This window comes from Phaseolus vulgaris, chromosome 1 (assembly GCF_000499845.2).
Source record: "Phaseolus vulgaris cultivar G19833 chromosome 1, P. vulgaris v2.0, whole genome shotgun sequence".
NCBI lineage: Eukaryota > Viridiplantae > Streptophyta > Magnoliopsida > Fabales > Fabaceae > Phaseolus > Phaseolus vulgaris.
Genome location: NC_023759.2, coordinates 47,353,268 through 47,372,949, shown reverse-complemented (window position 1 = coordinate 47,372,949; position 19,682 = coordinate 47,353,268). Strand labels below are relative to the sequence as shown.

Sequence of the window (19,682 nt, the reverse complement as noted above, 5' to 3'; positions counted from 1 at the left end):
ATGAGTTTGGGGATAACTATCTTAATATAATGATAACGAGGTTGTAATGTTGGTAATTATAGTAGTGGTGAGGAGAGATTTGAGAAAAAAAATATAATTATGAAATAAAAAATAAGTAGTTTTTTTTTCTAATTATTTTACACTTCAAATAAAATATTTAATAATTTAAATGATAAAAAGGAAAATTGGGGGAAATATGATATTTCTAATACAAGTGATCTTGAATTCAGTTATTCAGTTATTATTTTAATAAGAGTGAAATTGAATTCAATTATTTTAAGTGACGCTTTCTCATTTAATATTACCTAACCTACCTGGACTTTATGAATTGAACAAGCTGACTATTTATACTCCTCTGTCAATTTCAAAATAATTTATATGAGATTTTTTTACACCGAACAATAATAAATAAATTATTAATTGAAATAGTTTTATTAAAATATCTATTATTTATAAGGTTTAACACTAGAGTGATTAATAGTGGTGGAAAAGCGATACATTTTTTCAACTGGCAAGCATTTAGACAAGACTAACATTTGATAGGCCAGTTACCACAATGACAATTCACTTCTTTATCATGAATTACGTTCTCACTAATAAAAGTTGCTATATCTCCAACAAGGGTGAAGTCTTGCACTTTTATTGAACTTTTCAAGACCAATGTGAAAAAAAGGAGAACTTTTCCAGAAAAGTAAAAGAAGAAATAGAGTCATGGTGTTGTTGAACTTGTATGAAGTTGGACCAAGGAAGCATAAAATCCATCCTTGATGTTAACGAGTGTCTCATGCCTACCTTTCTCCACTATAACGCCATTTTTTACCACTGCAATCACATCTGCATTTTTTATTGTAGATAAACGATGAGCCACCACCACAGTGGTCCTGCTCACCATCACTTTATCTAAGGCATCTTGAACAACTCTCTCTGACTCAGCGTCTAGTGCACTTGTGGCCTCGTCAAGTAGCAATATCTGTGGACTTTTAATCATAGCACGTGCAATGGCCACCCTTTGCTTTTGCCCACCAGATAGTTGGACTCCCCTTTCTCCCACTACTGTATCATAACCCTTATAACAGGAAAAAAAGACAAAACACACATGTTAAATGCTAATCACATCTGGATAAGTGAACAGTGCACTAAAGAAGACAACATTGAAATGAAACTTTAGTTAACAGACATAATGAGGCTGACAAAATGCTTAGTAGGGGTCTTAGTTTTTACCTGTTGTAAGCCACCAATAAAGCCATGTGCATTGGCCAGTTTGGCTGCGGTTATGACTTCTGCTTCATTAGCATTGCCTTCCTTTCCATATGCAATATTGGCACGGATGGTATCATTGAACAAGACTGGCTCTTGGCTTACAAGTCCCATCTGCTGCCTTAACCACTTGAGTTTTAAATTCTGAATTTCCACCCCATCAATTGTAATTTCACCAGAATCAGGATCATAAAATCTCTGTAACAAGGCAATCACTGTGGATTTTCCACTCCCACTTTCACCAACAAGGGCCACAGTCTGGAACGTCAAACCATTAGTTGCAATATGCATTTTCAGATGCTTGGTGAACCCAAATTGAGTTTAACATAAAAAAATAGTATCATTAAGCTTTACCTTGCCTGAATGGATTGTCAAGCTTAAGTCTCGAAAAATTTGTATATCTGGCCTTGATGGATACTTAAAGCTTACATGACAAATCTGTATTTCTCCTTTTACACTATCCAGTGTGTTACCGACCTCATCACTAGGGTCTATCTTCGATTTCCTATCAATTATTCTAAATATTGAAGCAGTCGCTATCTTGGCTTTGTTAGAATCAGGAACAAGGGAGCTTGATTGGGAAATTCCAACAGATGCCATAGTTAAAGCAAAGAAAACCTGCAAAACATTTCAAGAAGAAAATGTAACATTTCCTTACTTAATGTTGGACAAGTGTCAAAAAGTTGTTAGTACCAAAAAAACATCTGAGATTGATGCCTTGCCAGCTTCCACAAGTCTGGCTCCGGCATAAAAATTGACTGCATAGACAGTGAAGAGCAAGAAAAATGAAAGACCATATCCTGTTCCACTTATCAATCCTTGTCGAATCCCTGCTTTCATGGGACCTTCACATTTTTTCCTGTATAGTTCCATAACTTTCTCCTCTGCACAGAAAGAAGCTACTGTTCTTATGCTTCCAACTGCATCATTAGCAACTTGGCTTGCTTCCTCATACATCGTCTGCATAAATTTATATTACAATACTTAGACTCTGTTACAAAATCTAAATAAAGCAGTTATTTAAGTAGCATTGTCTGGACATGGAGAAGTACTCTACCTTTGCATCTGTGCTGGATCCCTTCATGAATTTCATTTGGATATAGCCATTCATTCCAATAAGGGGAACCAAAACAAGAACAATAAACGCCAATTGCCAGCTCGCAACAAAAGCAATAATCAAACCTGTCAATGCTGTTGCTATATTTTGAACAATTAGTCCTAGAGCATCACCAACAAGGGCACGCACTGATGCTGCATCTGCTGAGAGCCTTGCACCAATGGCACCACTAGAGTGCTCAGGCTCATCAAACCACCCAACCTCCATGTTGACCACCTTCTCAAAACAAATGAGCCTGATTCGTCGGATTAACTTACTGCCTGCCACAGAGAAAAAGTAACTTCTGACTGGAACTGCTATTAAAGATCCAATTGCAAGGATCACAAACATGAGTGCCCAAAACTTGGAATCCTTTTTCATCTCAGGAAATGGTTTAAAAAATGTTTTGATAATTCTGGAGAGCAATACACCAAATATTGGATATATAACACCATTTGCTATGGCAGCTACACATCCAATCAGGAGCACTGGAATCTCTGGCTTGTTGAGGGAAGCAAGGCGCCGGAATGAAATTTCTGGCGATTTTTCTTGAGGCTGTGAGTTTTCAAGGTCAGGATCAGGGATGCTAATTGCTGTAGGCAAACCAAATGAAACTGAAAGAGAGTGACGGCTACTGTTCCCCACAGATGATCCTGATTTTCGAAATGACAGCCTTTGACTCAACTTTCTAAAGGATTCTGAGGAAAGTTCCCTCTTGCTTTGGCTGTCTCTTGTTTCTTCTGATCCCTGGTTTCCTTCTTGTAAACGTATAAGTTGAGAGTATGCTCCCTCAGGATCCTTGGTTAATTCTACGTGTCTTCCTGATTAATAAACACTAATTATAGTGAAATATACAGAAAACAAAAGTGTGATAATTTAAAACCCAGTCTCTATCTTCATCTTGGTTATTTTCTAGGATCGGTCTTGATACCGAAGGATTCCTTATTTTTCTTCTATAATCATCCCCAAAGTAGTAACTAAATTGTTTCATTTATATGGTAAAAATAACAAGAATAATATATTAAAAATAAAGAGAGATTCAGAAAGACAAACTTGGGATCACTGATTACAGTATGTGAAAGTGCAACGTGCACATATTATGATCAACCGTTTCTCAATGAAAGAAGCCATGTTTTGGTTAGACTTGTTTCATACCTTTCTCAACCACTTTTCCTCTATGAATTACTGCAATCATATCGGCATTTCTCACCGTGCTCAGGCGATGTGCGACAATGACAGTAGTTCTATTGACCATGATCCTGTCTAGAGCTTCTTGCACTATTATTTCTGACTCTGCATCAAGTGCACTTGTTGCTTCATCTAAAAGTAAAATTCTTGGATCTTTCAAGATTGCTCTTGCAATGGCAATGCGCTGCTTCTGTCCACCGGATAGTTGAGTTCCATGCTGACCAACCATTGTGTCTAATCCCTGAACGAAGAAGGTAAAAAGGTAGATGTAACATATCAAATTCCAAGATCACAGATCATAAAATAACTTTGAAATAGTAGAAATGGCTAGAAACTAAAACCCGTGGCAGTTTGTCAATGAATTTAGCAGCATTTGCAAGCTCAGCTGCACCTCTTATCTCTTCAACTGTTACTCCATCTTTTCCATACGCAATATTATCCTTAATGCTAGCTGCAAGTAACACTGGCTCCTGGCTGACAAGGCCAATTTTTCCTCTGATCCACCTAAGCTGAAATTCTTTCACATTAGTGCCATCGATAAGAACTTCACCAGCCTGTGGATCATAGAATCTTTCGATTAAACTGATAACTGTAGACTTCCCACTTCCGCTTTGTCCTACCAAAGCTGCAGTGGTGCCACTATCTATATGAAGAGAGAATCCACTGAATATCAACTCCTCGGGTCTGGCTGGATAGCTGAAATAAACATCCCTTAAATGGATTTCACCGTGAATGTCCTCTAGGTTTTTTCCATTTGGGTCATAAGCATCTATCTCTGGTTTTCTCTCAATTGTCTGAAACATTTTATAAGCTGCCGCTTGACCTTGCGCAAAAGCACTCATGGAAGGAGATGCCTGGCCAAGAGACCTAGGACATATATACCAGTATGAAATTTATGCAAATGAGTTGAGGTATGCATGAAATATATAAAGTTGAATCTACTTACATGGAAGCATTTAACACAGCAACAAACACATTGACCACCGCACCTGGACCATATCCTCTTTCAATTATCATCTTTGCGCCAAACCATACAGACAAAGCATAACCGCAGAACATAACGAACAAAACTAGCCCAAAACCCATTCCACCTACTAAACCTTCATGAACTCCTGATTTATAAGCATCTGCAAGAAATTTCTTGTAAGTGGACACTGCTTGCTTTTCCCCTGTAAAGGATGCAACCTGAAAGTAACACAGATAAACAAAATAATGAATATCAAAGCACCGCACTGCAAGAGATAAGTATCATGACAAACATACTGAGAAGTTACAGAATTTCATAGAAAAACTTCAGACTCAACAACATACAGTTCTTATTGAGCCTATTGTTTCTTCAACTACATGTGAAGCTTTCGCATAAGCTGTTTGGCCTCGGCTTGCCATCATTCCTATGATAAGGGCCATAGCAGCGCCAGCAGTAGCAACAAGTGGAACAACGGATAACATGACAACAGTTAGAAGCCATCCTTTGATAAATGCAATCACAAAGCCCCCAAAAAAGGTTGCTGTTAGCTGCAGAAATCTCCCAACCTATTTAAGAATTAAAGACTTCAGTAAATGACCTCTATAAAAAAAAGCAGTATCAAATCAACAAAATTTGAAGTGGCTTTCGCTCCTACTTTACAGTCAATTCCTTTGAGCAATTGTTGCAACATATAGTTGTAGTACTAGTACCTTCTCACCCATAGCATCTTGTATGAGAACAGTGTCACCAGACATCCTCCCTATCACCTCTCCACTGTTAGTTTCCTTATCAAAGAAAGCAATATCCTGTCTTAGTATAGTTTTCAAATACAAGCCTCTAATTCTTGCAGCCTGTCTTTCCCCTGTGACCATCCAGCAAGTCACCTCTGAAAAACGAAAATTGTTTTTCCAGCTCAGTGTCTATTTTTTTTTCATGTAAACAGATTCTTACAAGATATTGAGGTGACAAAAAGTGAAATGATCTTAATTACATAATATACTTACGGAGGAAAGCAGCCACTCCAGTGCCTATTCCTAAGTACACAAATTTCAGGCAGACCTGCAATTTTGACAAGCAACCAAATCATGAGATATTGTTAAATTGCAATATTAGATGTGCTATGAGGACTCTTTAACCTCATAAATTTATGAAATAAACCCAAGGTAATTTATCTATATTAAGTTCATTTTAGTAGTAAGACTAGTAGTACATCACTAAGTTGAGATGGTTCAGAGATTTTACTTTGGAAACTTGTTTGACAACGTTGGAGCCAAATTGGTTTTTGCCAAAGGTATCAATGAGTTCCCCAAAAATAAATGTCATGAGAGGCATCCCAAGGCCATTTCCAATGGCTCCAATGGTGCCAACAACCATTAAAATGATGTCAGTGGAGTCTGCAAATAAGAACAGCCTGTGATATGGAACCCTTTCAACCTTTTCTTTTTGTTGTCTCTTTTCTTTCTTTTCCCCGTTTGTTGTGCTCTCTGGCGCCCTTCTCTCATCATGTTTAAGCTCTTCATCAGGCAAGTCATTCCCATGCTTCATCTTATCAGACATCAGTGACTGGTACACTCTCCACCTGTGGAACAAAGTTGTGATACAAAAGATTAACAACTCAGAAAGTTTAGTCACCCCAAAAGAGTCCTATTACACTTCCAAGCCAAGGACAACAAACTCTGAAATGAGTAATAAAAAATGGCAGAATCACAGTTTGGAGCTGAGCTAAAACGCTCAGTGAAAAGATTTTGTGGACACCAAGTTCTCGTGCGGTATAAGTCCTTTTAAAGCTTCAGAATTGAGCTCCGGGACCCAGTTGGATATTTATAACAGAATTACGAAACTGTAAACACTGAGAAGCGTAGAGCATCACAATGCAAATAGAAAAATTGCAATGAGTGTTTTCCGAAAGTGCGACAAAGCGAAGGTTGATGAAGTGTCCACGTCCATCCCATGAAAATTTGCAATGGGCCTATCCCACTGAATTTCATAACACGTCATTTTTGTGTGAAAAAAAAAGCGTGTTGTGTTCATAAATTAGTATGAAAACTCTGCTCAACTATACATTCCTCGTTGAAGTTACTGATTTTCTTAGAACAGTTGAATGGTCCAGGCAGTGAAAAAAAAAAATCATTTTGTGACCAACCACCACAGATAGAAAGAAAACAAAGCAAAAACAAGGAAAAGGACCATTAACCGGATGAAAAACTTAGATGAAGCTTTGTTCAATGATGTTCTTTCATCTCATGATATTAATAAATACGTAACAATAATGAGAATAATTTAATTAAGACGTGTTTATATGTATAATCAATTTTTACAATTATATATAATTAATCTAATTAATTAATTATTATTACAATAGATTATAATCGAAAAATCAGTTTTTTAAGCTAGTTTGTTAACATAATTAATTTCGTTTGGAAATAATAGAAAAATCAGTTTTATAATAAAACTAAAAAAAATGATGAAAAAATAATTTTAAGTTACAAAATTTCAGATTTATGCAAACAACTTATTTTTCAGTAAAAGCAAGATAAAAGGATCTTCTTCTAACATGTTCTTAGAAAGTAAAGATTTTTATCAAATTATACGATTATCTAATACACATAATTATATAATGAACTTTTAAAAATAATATTTTTTAAAAACCACACTTGGTCAGACTTGAAAAAAAGATTATCTTCGTCACAGAATTAAATACCAGCAACGTTGCATGACAAAACTACTGTTAACATGAGCAATATCAAACCTGTGTGTACCAGAAACCAGAAACAAAACGAGGGGTTATCAAATAATCGTTCAATCAACCAAAGTGAATGCAGAAAATGAAAGAAAGCAGACAAATATAAAAAGAATAATTGTCTTTCCTCGTTGAAAAAGATTGATAGTGGTACCTCAAATCTGAAAGTCTGAAACCAGATTCTGGTATTTCACTGAGTACGAGGATAAACAACTCTGCTATTGTGTCTGCAGATTTGTGTTATACCGTGTGGGTGCTTATTATAGCAGCTAGTGCATAATATATTGTATCATGATGAGTAGTTATATCGATACAAAAATACGTAGAAAGTATAAATAAATACGATATCTATGTGTTCATTGTGCAAGCATACTTTCCATGATAGCTCAATGCTGCTAACATTCAGGAAGTTTGTTTGTCTTTTTATACGTTTTAGTTTGATTTTTCAAAAATATTGTGGGAGTTATTAAAGTGATATTATTGTTTTCCTATTTAGTTGCGTACAAACACAAATGCATTAAATTTGTTTTCTATTATAACTATTTAACATTTTTTGTTAAAAGCAAAGTCTGAGACGTGAATCAGTTATTTGCTATGTTGATGAATTCATGTGTGCTGATAAGAGAAGAAGAAGAAGAAGAAGATTCAGTCTATGAATTCTTTGAGCTTTAGCTTCAAGATTGTCTATAATCACATGCTTTCTCCTTCATTCTGAAAGATGCAGTGATAATTATTTCTTTTTAGCAGTTTTGTCTTAGAAAAACTCTCATGTTCCTTTCTGTGTTAATATAAGAGGATCTTGGTTTGTGCACTTCTTATTTAATTTTCAATAAAAATTTAAAACAAGAGTGAAAAATGTTTGTTTTGCATTTACGAATATCTTGACCAATTATAGTGGTAAAATTGAATATAAGTACTCATTAGTTAATTAAGATATACTAACTTGATTAATATGGCATAAATTAAAAATATTTATATCTTAATTAACTTATGTAATTCATAAATGAATATAATTAAAATTAAAAAAATATTTGTACAATAATAACGTATATCATATAAATTTTGATACACCATAATTAATAGCCTATTGATTTGGTGAGGAGTCCATTATTAAATTTGCGAAGGACTTGTAAGGAAAATATTTCCTAACTAATATAGATTATTTTTTAATATATTTTTACGACACTTTGCCATTGAATGAGTGCTAGTAAAATAGGTCAAGAATTATTTTCTCACTCAACACAAGTTTTGTTTATTTATTGTATTGGTCATTAGTGAGAAATTAATGACAAAATTGTTCTCTTATTAAAATAATATATAACTTTGCAAAAAAATATGATATAAATATAATCCTGACGTATTTTCTCTTACTAATTTTCGTTGCAATAATAATTTTATGTAGTCATACGAGGATACACCAACTAATATTATAATCAAATCAAGAAAATTTAAAACAAATGTAGAACATTGAACAGTCAAGTTAAAGACACGAGTGTACAAAGACAGCATATTAAATATTAAAAATAATTTTAGCCTAACTATTGTGTAAAAAATTTAATTTATCAAACACTTTCACGCGTAATTCAAAAATCTAAAATTATATTAAGAGTTTAAATATGAATTTAAATAAATAAAATAACATATAAAAAATCCATAAATCTATTATTTTAAAGTTTTAGATTAAAAATAATATAAATCTCTTATATAAATTTGAGTTATATCTAAGTGATGCTCAATTAATCTTTTTTAAAATCATTTAACAAAGAATATGTCTTTCTACGATAACTAGAACGTCAATATCAGAGGATTTAACTAGCACACAATTTTCTCAAATAATAAAAACGAACATGATATAAAGTTTCAATATTAGCTATTTATTTAAAGATATTCAATTATTTTCAATCACATCTAAATCATGGAAAAAAGTTTAACATTCAATTATTTGCAATACTCCACAATCAACAGTATGTAGACACTCTATGGAAACTCTATGGAAAAAAATCATTAATGAACAAAAATTATAGTTAGTTCTATTTATTTATTTCCATTTTCATTAAAATGATTGAAGTGGTAAGAAAAAGTCCCAGTAAGCTTTCAATAATCTCCCTCAATTCGATGCTAGAAAAACCACCACTCACTTCATGATCTCATTAATGTTCTTACTTTTTAGCAAAAAAATAAGTTTTTTTTATGAACTGTGCATACTACAAAAGGTTTGTCCCCAATATTGGAACAGTATGTTCCACTGTGCTGTTACTTTTTATTATTGTTTATAGTTAAAAATATAAATCACGTGAACATATATTTCTCACGTTTTAAGTATGTTTTTTTAAAACAGAACTCTTGTTCACTAATTTATATTACTGTACCAGTCTTACATATACTGTAGACTTGCCCACCCCAAAACACATTACATTCATTTAGGTAAGCCTGTCACCCTTTTTTCAAAAAAACATCTTTTCACTCCACACTTACCTCATTTCTGATTTCTTGTCATGAGCAAGGTTCATTTCTGTCCATTCACTTTTTCAACTTTTTAAAAAAATTTCGGTTTTATTTTCTCAAAAGTCTACTTCATATTGGTACAATTATTTTTAAATAGTTTAATCTTTTATACTTATGATGTAAACTTTGATTTTTCCCGTATGAAATGAAAATAGGTAGTGTTCTTACAAGAGACTTTTTTGAAAACAAATGTTTCATATTGATTAGTTTTTGTTTCCTCTTTTGGATGTTTGAGGGAGAGTTTAATTGAGTGGTCTAGTTCAAAATTTAAAATAACATTATCTTTCACTATGAGAGTCACTTTCTCCGTATTTTATTCTGTAAGAAGGATTACATATATAATGAACATTTAATTACACTTTATTATAATCTCTAGTCGAAATTAACACTCTTAACTTATAATGTGACTTATACACTACTTCTCACCAAGAGGTCTAGTCGAAATTAACACTCTTAACCTATAATATGACTATACACTGCTACTCACCAAGAACACTCTTAACCTATAATATGACTATACACTGTTACTCACCAAGAGGTCGCTAGACAGTCTGCGTAACCGCAACTCCAACTTCCAATTTTTCCAATTTTCATTAAGTATAAGTTTTGATGAGAAACACTTTAAATGTTATATCCATTTTGTTCATCGTCCCGCAGTCGTGACCCAGGGGTTGTGAAAACCTCCATTCACTCTCATGCTTATCTTTCTTATTTGTTTACAACAAGGCTTATGCACCATGAAATCAAAGATTCCATCTCACTAAAGCGTTTGACTAAAACAACCTTGAATTTGGGTAAAAGAAATTCATAGAGTTTCCATATTATTAAGTAAAAGAAATTCCATATTCCTACAAACTTGAAGGAAATTACAATTTATTTCAAATGGCAACATGAAGAAACAGAAGACAAAGAGAATCAGAGAGAGGTTCTAATTCTTGTTAGAACCCTAGATCTTGTTCACCAAAGAGATTACATACTGAGTTCCTGATTGATGGCCCCATGCATCTGATGAAGGAAAGGAAGGCGATGTGGCTCCTCCACACACCACGTCATCAAACGAATCCCTTTGTTGGGAAGAGGCATTGACCCCACAATGGCCACTGGTATAATGCTAGACCCTTGGATGGGAACCACGTGGACGGGTGGCCCCCACTGGTAGTCCACGTGGTTGAATCCCAGCCTCCCCCACTCAGATACGAAGAGAGTGGTGTAGGTGAGTGGAGGCGCAAAAGGGTCTTCTCCATTTTTGAAATGCTCACCCTTCAGGTACCTGTCAAATTCCACGCCTAACTTCCCCTTCGCTTCCTGTATCAGCTTCACCACACCAACCGTTGTTGCATTTCTAAGTGACTCACACGAAGCCGTGATCGTCACTGGGAAGAAACAATTGCCGTAGAAGCCATTGGGCAGAGCTGGGTTCATCAGTTGACGGCAATTTGCGAAGAACACTAGCTTCAATTCCGTATTGGGCTCGAATTCAACTGCCCTTGTTCGATTGCTCCAACATGTTGCTGCTACAATCTCGAAGGTTGAGCATTTGAGTCCAGTCACTTGTTGAAATTCTCTCTTCAGACGGTTGATTTGATCCACGGGCATGTCTATGTTAGCATGCTCTAGTTTGTATTCTGGCATTTGAGGAGGAGCGAGTGGTATTGGTGGCAATGCAGTTTCTTGAGGGGTTTGAGAAGATGGAAAGAAGTTCCTGTGCCACACTGGTTCGGTGGTAGGTTTCTCCAGACCCCTAGCTAGTTCCCCTATTGCATTTAGAAACTGTGCAGCACCAAGACCATCGCATATGCTGTGGCAGAATATGAGGCCTATCACAAACCCTCCGCAACCGAATTGTGTCACCTGAACGAAATCAACATTCCATAGTTCATTGATTGGCATGTACACTCCAAGATAACAAAACTAATTGCATCAAGAATCCATTAACCTAATGTTAGAATGCGTGAAATATAATCATAGATTATTATTATCTGTTTAACCACCAAATCTGATGAGTTGGTCTATAAATGAAAAGGTTCTATGTCTGCTTAGTAGGATTTTCTCAATTTTACTTCAGAAAGTTTTTGAGAAGAAAAGAAAAAACGAACAGGCAGATTAAGAAAGGAGAATTTAGAGGTATATATAGACTTTTCATTATCAATGATGTATTGGATAAGTTTCTCTAATCATTATTATTAAGCATCTAAGAATCTTAAATTTTAAGATCTTAAAGATAATCTTTAACACCTAATACAATAACAATGGAGTAATATCCCACTAGGGTAATTTAATAGATCACATGACATTAAAGACTAAATTAAAAAAAAAAAGATAACTTTTTCAAAGTCCTTAGTCTTCCTTTAAAGATCAGACTTTAAGGTAGATAAGGTGAGTATTTTTTAAATTATAATTTATTCTACATTCAAAATATCATTATCTAACTTGAACTCTGAAACATTGTTAAAAGACTGATGCCATTAGCTGTCACTGTTTTTTCTGTCATTTTATAAGGTGACTTGCATAATGGCAAAACTCATTACCAGAATGCAGAGAGAGTTTCTGTGATGGCTATCGTCTGAAGATAAAAATATGTGTCTTAAAATAACCATGTAAGCACTATGATTGCCTGTTTAATGAATTTTTTTGACCTATCAAGAAATATGTAACGTGACAATGATATACCTGCATCTGCACGAGGGGGTCGATACCTTGGCTCTCGGGAATAGCATCAGGAAGAAGATCATCATAAGGAATAGACTGAACATCATCAAAGAAATGAAGAGATTGAAGGGTGCAATGAGAAGATGCCTCAACATACCACACGCCATCACCTGTGCACTGAATTTGAAGGCACCCTGGTTGCGATTCTCGAAGTCTTCCTGCAAGAGGGTAATATGGAACGAGTGCTTTGGAGAGGGCCTCTCTTATTACTCTTGTTGCTTGAGGACCGTGTTTGAAGACATGCAAGGTTCTAGCGTTGCATCTTAGAACAGGTAACCTATCAATCACTGATAAGTCTAGTGTGGTCAAGGGAGTCTCCTTGCCTGGCTTAACTAGGCCTCCTTTTGTTCTTATGACAGACAATGCCATGATGCTATGCAGAAGAAAATGGATTTGGTAATGGTAGTGTATGATGATGTACTGTGAATAGGATTTATATTTGTAAATGAATAGATTCATATTTTATGTTTTGTGCTCCTTGGCTTTTAAGTCTAAACTTTGTTTGGTGGGTGTAGAAAAGAGAAAGAGAACTATTCCTTCAAGCATACAGTCACATATATACAATTTAATGCTTTATATTTTAAAGAGTATTATTTTGTATGTTTTCTTAAGAAAGATGGAGAGAGTGCATATATTATTTTTAAAATGATGTATAAAAGTAATGTTAATTTGTTTATGCATTAGTTAAGGATTGAAAATGGAGCAGTTAGAGACTCCTTTTTTACGTTAGGGTTAATTTATATATGAGTAAGAGACAGATGAAACAGATAGTGATGTTTTATAAGGTTACTTATTGTTATTGCAGGACTACATTGATTAAGGGAAATATCCGAAATTGGATACAATTTTTAATGTGATGAATTTATAAATAAATATAGGAAAATTGTTTTTTACACCTTATGTTGTACGACTTTCAATTTTACTTATAGTAAAATAAAGTGGATCGATCCCTTTCGACATTTCATGAACTAGAGTTAATTAGATTTTCTCCTTTCGACACTTCTCTAATTTTATTTTTTTTTATTTTTGTTTTTTGAAAATTATTTTAATATTTTACATTTTGTTTATATTTTTATTAAGAAGATTTTTTCATTTTTTATTACAAAATATTTTGTTGTGGGTGTAAAGTGGAGCAGGATGTGAAAATATTATCACCCATAAATATATATAATAAAAGATAAATTTAGAATTAAATTATATAAAAGATATTTATTAAAAGATAAATTTAGAATTAAATTATATAAAAGATATTAAAATAATAGTATTGAGAGTTATGATTGATTGTATAAAAAAATGTGAGTCGTAAACATATATTACTCAGGCCAATAAGCTTTATGTTACTCCAAATATAGAGAAAAGTTTTGTTCACACCATAATCATAAATAACATACATTTGATACTGTTTATAATAATATAATATTATTTTTAAATTAAAAAATAAATAAAAATAAATAAATATTAATTTATTAAATAAATATTAATTGATTGTATTTCTTAAAAAAATTGTATTTATATATATATATATATTTTTTATTTTTTATTTTTTGTTTTGGGACGAACTTTGGGATGACCATATGATGACCATTTTGAACACAAGTCCATAAAAAAAGTTAAAAACAACATAGAAGAATATAGAATTAAATAGCAAAATGATTAGGTGGGAATAAAAGAACCCAAATAAGAAGACCGTAACTTGAAGCTCAGTTTGTTGGTCTTTCTTCACGGGCTTTGTAATGCAGATTGGGCCATCTTTTTCTCTCTTTTAGGTTTTTGTAGTTCTCCAATCTTTGAGTCTCAAATCAAAAAATAAATAAATAAATGTTGGGGTAAACTAAAATAGAATAAATCTTCATTACATAATTAAGGAAAGTTTGATTCTTACATATCTAAATTGTCTTCCAATTCCACCTCATAGGTCAAATAGAAAATAAAATATAATTATCCTTAAAACACACATAATTTTAAAAGAATAGATGTTCATCTAATTAATAAAGGCTTAAAATGCGATTATATATATTTGTTGTTACTTTGTTAGTTTAAGAAAAATGTCAAGTTGCATAGTTATGTTTAACATAAAATTTTTTATAAAAAAGATGTGAGTATATATATTAACAAAATTTATTAAAAAATTAAAACGTCATTGTATTCAAGAAAACAATGTATTGTTTGCCTTAATTTTTTTCCAAATAATAATAATATCTTGTAATGAAATTATACATTCTCATAGTTAAAAAAAGGTCAATATGTTTAGTTAACATTAAAAAATTAATTATTAAATACAATATCATTATAATGCTACGCTAAGGTATAAATAATTATTTGTTGTTTTATTTTGGGTATTTAGTTGATTATTTTTAGTCATAAAAATCATCACTTTATGGAGACAGTAGTCTGAGTTTTTGACTTTTTCAAGAAATTATTTACATATAAATGTTGTATCTTGTATTAAAAAAAGTATGGCTTCAAATGAGAAATGTGAGTCCCAACACCTTTTTTTTCATGAAATTTGTAAATATTTATTAACTTTTCATCTTATTTTTTATTTTTATTAAAATTAAATATATTTTTTGTGTTTCTGTTCTATAACATGAAATTAATTTTTTTTATTCTACATATGTATAATTATAATAAAAAAATATTTAAATATATTTTTATTAATTTTTATTTTAACATAACAAATAAAATTTGAGTGTGAACTATATTATAAATCAATTATAAGTTAACATGAAATATTTTAATATTATAATTTATATTATAATTTTGTTGGTTATGAAAAAAATTTGAAAATAATAAATTTTAATAATTTTTATTATAGCTATTTAAAAAGTCTAAAGTATGAATAGAAAAAAATTCGCTTAAATTTTTTGTGTATTTCTTCTTGCTTTTATCTTTTTTACTCTACCGCAATGAATTCTTTTTTATTGCTATTTTTATTGCAATGATTTTCCGGCGCAAAGTTCCTAATTGCCAAACTACAATAATTGGACTTTAATTTTGTTTTTTATTTGTGTATAATTGAGCTTAATTTAGTCATCAAGTTGTGTTTAACTGGATAATATGGTATGCTCCCTGACGCAAAGCACAAAACAAAACAAAACTACTTTATTTTATAAAACTAAAACCCTCACATCACGACATGGAGAACAGTGAAAGCCACCCTCACCATCACAACAAGAAATCTATTTTATTGGATAATATTATTATATTTTAAATTAGCATAAAATTATTAAAATTTACCATCATTATTTTCTTAACTAGAATAATAATAATAGTGACAAAATGGTTTAAGGGTGATTCAACTTGAAAAACGAAATAGGATGAAATTAGGTGATTTAATTTGTTTTAAAATATAAATAGTATAAACCCATTCTTTAAGAAAATCATGTGCATAAAAAGTATTAATTGATTTAAAATATTCTAAAAAAAGTAATAATTATGAAAATGGTAATTAAAGAAGTAAATGAGTTGTGGGATTGGTGGTTGTTAATTCACTATTCCGATGCTGAATTTGTTTGGTTGTAGCATGAATAAGAAGAAGGAGGAGAAGGGTCGCAATCAGCATACGTGGCGTGGGGTCCAGTGGAAGTGATGAGTGTTTTTGGTGGCTGAGTGATGAGTCAGAAAGGAACAATAATGAACGAAACACCAAAAAACCATTTCTCAGAGACCGTACCATCTAAATCTATCCACGCACACCAATCTCCTCTCATCTCTATGTTCTCTTTTCTTCTTTTGTTTTCTGCAATGGAAGACGACCCTTTTCTCACAACCACTTCCCAACGCGCCGATTTCCTCTTGCAATCTTCCAAGTCCTTCGACGACGTCACCGCCCCACGCGCCGCCCGTAACGCCGAGATTCAAGAGCACCTGTCCCAACCCTCTCCCTTTCACCCCAAGAAGAAAAAACTCAGTCGTTGCAAGACAGCACCCGCCATGGTTACCATGCGAGACCTCAAACCCAAGTCGCCCCAACTCCCCAAGCCTCAGTCCAGTTCCATAATCCGACAAGCCATGTGCTTACTCGCCATGTACCTCTGCGTCGGAGTCGCCATTTACTCTTTCAACAGGGACCATTTCTCCGGCATCGAGACCCACCCTGTGGTCGATGCTCTTTACTTCTGTATAGTTACCATGTGTACCATAGGATACGGAGACATCGCTCCCTTGACCCCACTTACAAAGGTCTTCGCTTGCGTGTTTGTGCTGGTGGGGTTCGGCTTCATAGACATACTCCTCAGTGGGCTTGTTAATTTTGTTTTGGATGTGCAAGAGAACATGATCCTTACGGGGCTCCAAATGGGTGCAACTGGGAGGGAGGGGTTTTCTGCCAGGAACTACATAGTTGATGTGGTGAAGGGGAGGATGAGGATCAGGTTGAAGGTTGGTTTGGCGCTTGGGGTTGTGGTGCTGTGTATTGGGATTGGGAGTTTGGTGTTGTACTTTGTGGAGGGTTTGGATTGGGTTGATTCTATTTACTTGTCGGTTATGTCTGTCACAACGGTTGGCTATGGGGACAGGGCGTTTAAGACACTTCCCGGTCGCTTATTTGCTGCTATTTGGTTGCTCTTTTCTACTTTGATGGTGGCACGGGCTTTCCTTTATTTGGCAGAGGCCAGAATTAATAGAAGGCATCGCAGAATGGCCAACAAGGTCTTGCAAAGAGAAATTACTGTTGAGGATTTGCTTGCTGCTGATATCAACCACACTGGTTTCATCAGGTATTATCGTCATTTCACCTCCTATCATCTCTTTTTCTTTGCTACCTGTCAAGCTTTTAATCTGTCACAGTTTCATCACGATCTTTAGCATGCTAAGAAATTGTATAAAAACACGATCGATAATTGCTATATGCTCGCCAAAAAGTCTAAAAAATTGATAGTGATATTATGAAAATGCCTTCTTACCAATTATCATGGCTTTAAAAGAACATCTTCAACCGCAATTGAGAGACTGTAACATTGAAATCTTTTTGACTGAGTGTGATAGCAGTACAACAATCGTGTCTGCATCAGTTATGTTTTGCATAACCTTAAAGATTTGATGAAACCACAACTGCTTTAGCAATCGCTAATAATTTAGTTACCATGGTAATTTACACTTTGCCTATTGCCTATGACAAGTAAACAGTGGAGTTATTGCAATTATTGGTATCTAGCTAGTATTAGTCGGAGAATAGCTCCAAATACATAGGATGCCATGATTAGGATATTCTAATTAACAACGCACCTCAATTAGCTAACATCATATGTTGGTTATGGAGCGGATATTCGTGAAATCAAGAGCCGCATTAAAATATTCTTAACAAAAATATAAAAACAGTAGTCATGTGCGGACATAACTATAATTTGATTAAACATTATGGTTTGCAGGGAATTTTTTTCCCCTTTACTTGTTTCCGTTCATGAACTGTCATCTGTTGCAGAAAATGTCATTTTCTAAATAAAGATAGTACAGGTAGGGGCAGAGAGTGTGAGTCATCAATGAATTATTTGATTATTTTATGTGGTAATTATTTGAAAGGTGTTCTTACTGTAATTCCGTGTCTGCCATTGATCTTCCCCCTTGCTTGGCTTTGTTTTCAGCAAGTCTGAGTATGTAATCTTCAAGCTGAAAGAAATGGGTAAAATACATGAAAAAGATGTGTTGCAAATTTGTGACCAATTCAGGAAGCTTGACCCCTCTAACTGTGGGAAGATAACACTACCTCATCTCTTAGAGGACACTTTCTAGGCGAATCAGCTGGTGTATGTATGAATGAATACATAATCGTTCCAGAAGAGAACCTTGCAAGGGGAAAACCACCATTTTTGCACAAGAACCAGGGAGCTGAAAAAGTTCTGCCATTGTTGATAAAGCCTTTTCCTAACATGAAATTAAAATCAATTATGAAAAAATTGAATTTTATCCTAAACAAGCACAAGTAAACAGTAGTAGAAGGAGAAAAAAGAAGAAGAAAGAAAGGGGTCAACCATTCTGACCTCATTCAAGTTGTTGCAGCTATGAAAATGCATTATCACAAGTCAGTTTTGTTAATTATACTAAAATTCTTTTCTTTTAAATTGATTTTTAATTCGATGCACAAAAACATTTTTAACCTATTAATTATTTATCTATATTGATTCATGGATAAAGGAAATTAACTCAATAATTATTTAAAACTTTTGGAATTTCTATAATATAAATAATAATTTATTGAACCAGCCATCTAAAATTGGAATTAATGAAAGTGACAAATCTCTTATAATATATAAGCTAACATATAACATTTAAGTCAAAATTCACGTTTGAAACAAACGTTACAATAATTGATTTCCAACTTACTTACGGCACATCTGGAAAGCGGAGAAATCACGTGAAAGTAACTTATCAGTAGTGAAAAACGTGAAAGCTACAATTATTTGTTGGTAGCTGAACGTGAAAAAACCCGTCAACGGTGTGGAGCCAAACGTGCCACAAGCCATATTCAAGGAGCACAAGATCGTAAAGAGAAAACTGCAGAGACGAAACTCCATTTGCTTCTGGCCACACATTTTTCTTGCTTGAATGGTGACGTTTCGTTTATTTATTTATACGAGAAATTCATGTTATTACACTTACACATTTAAATACAAGCTATTTTATTTAAAGTAAAAGTGTAATAAGATGAATTTTAATACAGATTACTCTTTAGGAAAAGAAAAATAGAAATGGATAATTTTTTCCACAATATAGTTTGGGTTACTTTTAATTTTAAAGAGTCTAAAATGAAAAAAAATGAAAAATATCTTATTAATCCAAATTTTTAATTAAAAAGTAATTCATTACATCAGTACGGAAATATTTATATTTATATAATTGTAGTGAAACAAAAGCTGGAAGTGGATATGTATTTAAAAGTATTACAAATTTTATTCAGGAATATGACATTTTTGCTATATCTAATCAGACTAACTGGTTTATACTTTTTGCTCTGTCAGCCACTAAAGAGAACCTGCATGCACGTGACAAACAAAAATAAGAAAAGTTAAATGATTTATTTTTCTTATTTGACATTTTGTAATTGTGCCTTATGTAGTATTTTGCAAAGACAAAAAGATTGGTATAACTTTTATATGGCCCCTTTTTGTAATTTTGCTTACTATATATTTCAGTTTCAATAAAACTTTAATTATAGATTTCATTATTACTACGAAATAGAACAATGATGATAAAAGAGAACAAAAGAGTAAAAGAGAGGTAAA

The 19,682-nt window shown here is 33.2% G+C and overlaps 3 protein-coding genes and 2 long non-coding RNA genes across 5 annotated transcripts; 2 read left to right on the top strand and 3 right to left on the bottom strand.

Moving 5' to 3' along the window:
* Positions 1-548: 548 nt before the first annotated feature.
* On the bottom strand, positions 549-7,560 carry LOC137814841 (ABC transporter B family member 11). Its single transcript, XM_068617756.1, has 13 exons — positions 7,403-7,560; positions 5,751-6,087; positions 5,513-5,567; positions 5,219-5,394; positions 4,853-5,074; positions 4,488-4,726; positions 3,883-4,408; positions 3,509-3,782; positions 2,315-3,174; positions 1,951-2,217; positions 1,612-1,875; positions 1,222-1,515; positions 549-1,066 (listed from the first exon to the last, which is right to left on the bottom strand). Exons 2-13 carry the CDS (start codon positions 6,063-6,065, stop codon positions 710-712), a joined length of 3,849 nt encoding a protein of 1,282 aa, XP_068473857.1. The 5' UTR covers positions 6,066-6,087; positions 7,403-7,560; the 3' UTR covers positions 549-709.
* A 2,982-nt stretch (positions 7,561-10,542) lies between these two features.
* Positions 10,543-12,921, bottom strand: LOC137814839 (acyl transferase 4). The gene is made up of 2 exons (XM_068617755.1): positions 12,424-12,921; positions 10,543-11,604 (listed from the first exon to the last, which is right to left on the bottom strand). The coding sequence occupies exons 1-2, from the start codon at positions 12,919-12,921 to the stop codon at positions 10,723-10,725; spliced, it is 1,380 nt and encodes a 459-aa protein (XP_068473856.1). The 3' UTR covers positions 10,543-10,722.
* Positions 11,337-12,938, top strand: LOC137814840 (uncharacterized). The gene is made up of 3 exons (XR_011081688.1): positions 11,337-11,476; positions 12,253-12,734; positions 12,822-12,938. It is a non-coding gene; the product is annotated as an uncharacterized lncRNA (long non-coding RNA).
* A 2,613-nt stretch (positions 12,939-15,551) lies between these two features.
* On the bottom strand, positions 15,552-18,049 carry LOC137814838 (uncharacterized). Its single transcript, XR_011081687.1, has 2 exons — positions 17,367-18,049; positions 15,552-17,241 (listed from the first exon to the last, which is right to left on the bottom strand). It is a non-coding gene; the product is annotated as an uncharacterized lncRNA (long non-coding RNA).
* On the top strand, positions 16,031-18,521 carry LOC137814837 (two-pore potassium channel 5). Its single transcript, XM_068617754.1, has 2 exons — positions 16,031-17,180; positions 18,045-18,521. The coding sequence occupies exons 1-2, from the start codon at positions 16,075-16,077 to the stop codon at positions 18,190-18,192; spliced, it is 1,254 nt and encodes a 417-aa protein (XP_068473855.1). The 5' UTR covers positions 16,031-16,074; the 3' UTR covers positions 18,193-18,521.
* Positions 18,522-19,682: the final 1,161 nt, after the last annotated feature.

What these genes read in the sequence shown, in the direction of transcription:
- LOC137814841 (XM_068617756.1), bottom strand. Translation starts at nt 6,065, where the DNA reads ATGTCTGATAAGATGAAGCATGGGAATGACTTGCCTGATGAAGAGCTT. An exon ending in CAATAGGCTCAATAAGAACT is followed by an intron (nt 4,727 to 4,852) that starts GTATGTTGTTGA and finishes TGTTACTTTCAG; the next exon opens with GTTGCATCCTTTACAGGGGA. An exon ending in TGACAATCCATTCAGGCAAG is followed by an intron (nt 1,516 to 1,611) that starts GTAAAGCTTAAT and finishes TTGACGTTCCAG; the next exon opens with ACTGTGGCCCTTGTTGGTGA.
- LOC137814839 (XM_068617755.1), bottom strand. Translation starts at nt 12,921, where the DNA reads ATGAATCTATTCATTTACAAATATAAATCCTATTCACAGTACATCATC. An exon ending in ACCCCCTCGTGCAGATGCAG is followed by an intron (nt 11,605 to 12,423) that starts GTATATCATTGT and finishes GATTTCGTTCAG; the next exon opens with GTGACACAATTCGGTTGCGG.
- LOC137814837 (XM_068617754.1), top strand. Translation starts at nt 16,075, where the DNA reads ATGAGTCAGAAAGGAACAATAATGAACGAAACACCAAAAAACCATTTC. An exon ending in AACCACACTGGTTTCATCAG is followed by an intron (nt 17,181 to 18,044) that starts GTATTATCGTCA and finishes CTTTGTTTTCAG; the next exon opens with CAAGTCTGAGTATGTAATCT.